The sequence below is a fragment of the Kryptolebias marmoratus genome, linkage group LG3 (assembly GCF_001649575.2).
Source record: "Kryptolebias marmoratus isolate JLee-2015 linkage group LG3, ASM164957v2, whole genome shotgun sequence".
NCBI classification, from domain to species: Eukaryota; Metazoa; Chordata; class Actinopteri; order Cyprinodontiformes; family Rivulidae; genus Kryptolebias; species Kryptolebias marmoratus.
Window position 1 is genome coordinate 29778929 of NC_051432.1, and position 1850 is coordinate 29780778.

Sequence of the window (1850 nt, forward strand, 5' to 3'; positions counted from 1 at the left end):
AGATTTTCATTTGTTGTCATTTGTAATCATCAAAATTAAACGAAATAAACATTTGAAATATATGAGTTTGTATGTAATGTATGAATATAATATACAAGTTTCACTTTTTAAATGGAATTACTGAAATCAATCTACTTTTTCATGATATTTTAATTTTATGACCAGCACCTATAATAATCCAGAAGACCTGTTTATAAATGACTTGATTCATGTTTTATGATCATAAAACAGCTGCAGATCTTTTTTATCTGAAACTGTTTCAATTCTTACTGAACCTCAGTTTGTTTTGGGTGGAATAAAATATTATTAACTTAAAGAAATCTCGTCCGGTACCGAACCGGGACCAGGTTCTGCAGGACAAAGATCTGCAGCTGGTCTGGAGTCAGTCTTTACGGTTTTTAAACTGAATAATAAAGTGTTTTATAAATAATAAACCGGGTTCGGTTCTGAAAACAGTCGGCTCTCTGCGGTGAAATAAAAACATTTAAATGTTTTAATTCTCAGTTTCTGACCTCAAACATCCGTTTATTGAAGCTGAAACACACAGAAATGGTTCTAAAACGACTTAAACACGAATAAAAACTCAAAACTTTACCTTTTTTATCTTCGCTGTGCTTTACACACGTGTTTTCCCAGCATGCATCTGGGCTCTGACCCCTTTGAAACCCCGCCCCTCCAGCTGTACGGCGAGCAGCGCGGGACAAAAAGGGCGAAGCGCCGAGTAGCTAACATGCTAACCGGACCTTTCTGTGGCTGTTTTTAGTTTCAGTATTTTCTAAAATATCAAAAGTTAAATAACAGCTTATCGATAATAAACAGGTTGGCAGCAAATCTAACATCTGCAGGTTTGGGTTCCGGTCCAGTTCCAGATCCGGTTCCGGAGTTTTTGATGCTTCTCGGGCTCCTTGTCTGAGGTCATTCAGAGACCGGAAGTAGCTTCAGTCTGCAGACATGTTGGAGAGGTTCTGATGAAAGCAGCATTATGAGCAGCAGACTGGGTCAGAGAGTCCTGCAGACCGCCTGGACCCGGTCCTGCTGGGTCCGGCCCGGGCTCCAGGCTGGGCTCAGGTTCGGACCCAGCAGGGACCTGTCGGGGTCAGCCAGAGGAACCATGAATGTGTTCAACAGAGAGATGAAGAGGAGGCAGAAGAACTGGGCTGCTTCTCTGCAGGAACACCAGCAGTACGACTACCTGAGGGACGAGGTGAGAGGACCCCTGACCCCTGACCTCTGACCCCACAGGGAGACCGCTGTCCTTGGCTCATGTTTCTGCCTGGTTTGGTTTTTACTCAAGATTCGATTTAATTTAACAAAATAAGTTTTTTTTAACGACCCTAAGGTCAGTCAATATGAGCGGTGGTGCAGAGGTCAGAGAGGTGAGGCTGTCACTGGGAGGTCACGGGTTCGAGTCCCCTGAAGCTAAATGTTGTCTGACCTGTTTGTTCTGCAGGTCGGCAGTCAGGTCGCTGATCGGGTTTACGACATAACGAGGTGAGTTCACAACAAAACCAAACATCTGGAATAAAAAGGATTTATCTCAGCGGTGGTGCAGAGGTCAGAGAGGTGAGCCTGTGACTGGGAGGTCACAGGTTCGAATCCCCAGACTCGTCAGTGAAGTTAGTGTCTTACCTGTTGCAGATAGCTGTTTGAACGACCTCAGTTTGGATTTACATTTTGACAGGACCGAGGAGCTAATTGCTAGTCTGAGACGTTTGTCCTCCTGTCTCCTCAGGACGTTCCCTCTGGCTCTGGACATCGGAGGAGGAAAAAGTCACATCGCAGAACATTTAAAGAAGGTGAACAGTCTGCTAAACTGAGGAGGAGGAGGAGGAGGAGGGGGAGGAGGGGGA

The 1850-nt window shown here is 44.8% G+C and overlaps 2 protein-coding genes across 5 annotated transcripts in view; one reads left to right on the forward strand and one right to left on the reverse strand.

The window, feature by feature from the left end:
- esf1 (ESF1, nucleolar pre-rRNA processing protein, homolog (S. cerevisiae)) overlaps nucleotides 1-1776 on the reverse strand; it is a 9052-nt gene extending 7276 nt beyond the window's left edge. Inside the window, exon 1 of one of the 4 annotated variants that reach the window (XM_037975006.1) lies at nucleotides 1630-1776. In XM_037975006.1, the coding sequence (XP_037830934.1) occupies nucleotides 1630-1756 (127 nt within the window). In that variant the 5' untranslated portion in view covers nucleotides 1757-1776. Of the gene's footprint in view, nucleotides 1-595; nucleotides 697-1629 lie in introns of those variants that run through there. The other 3 variants (XM_037975007.1, XM_037975008.1, XM_037975009.1) reach the window with 3 other exon arrangements.
- ndufaf5 (NADH:ubiquinone oxidoreductase complex assembly factor 5) overlaps nucleotides 702-1850 on the forward strand; it is a gene marked incomplete at its 3' end in the record, with an annotated part of 3289 nt that continues 2140 nt past the window's right edge. The window contains 3 exon segments of the mRNA XM_017405182.3: nucleotides 702-1204; nucleotides 1451-1491; nucleotides 1733-1796. Coding sequence (XP_017260671.2) covers nucleotides 983-1204; nucleotides 1451-1491; nucleotides 1733-1796 — 327 coding nt within the window.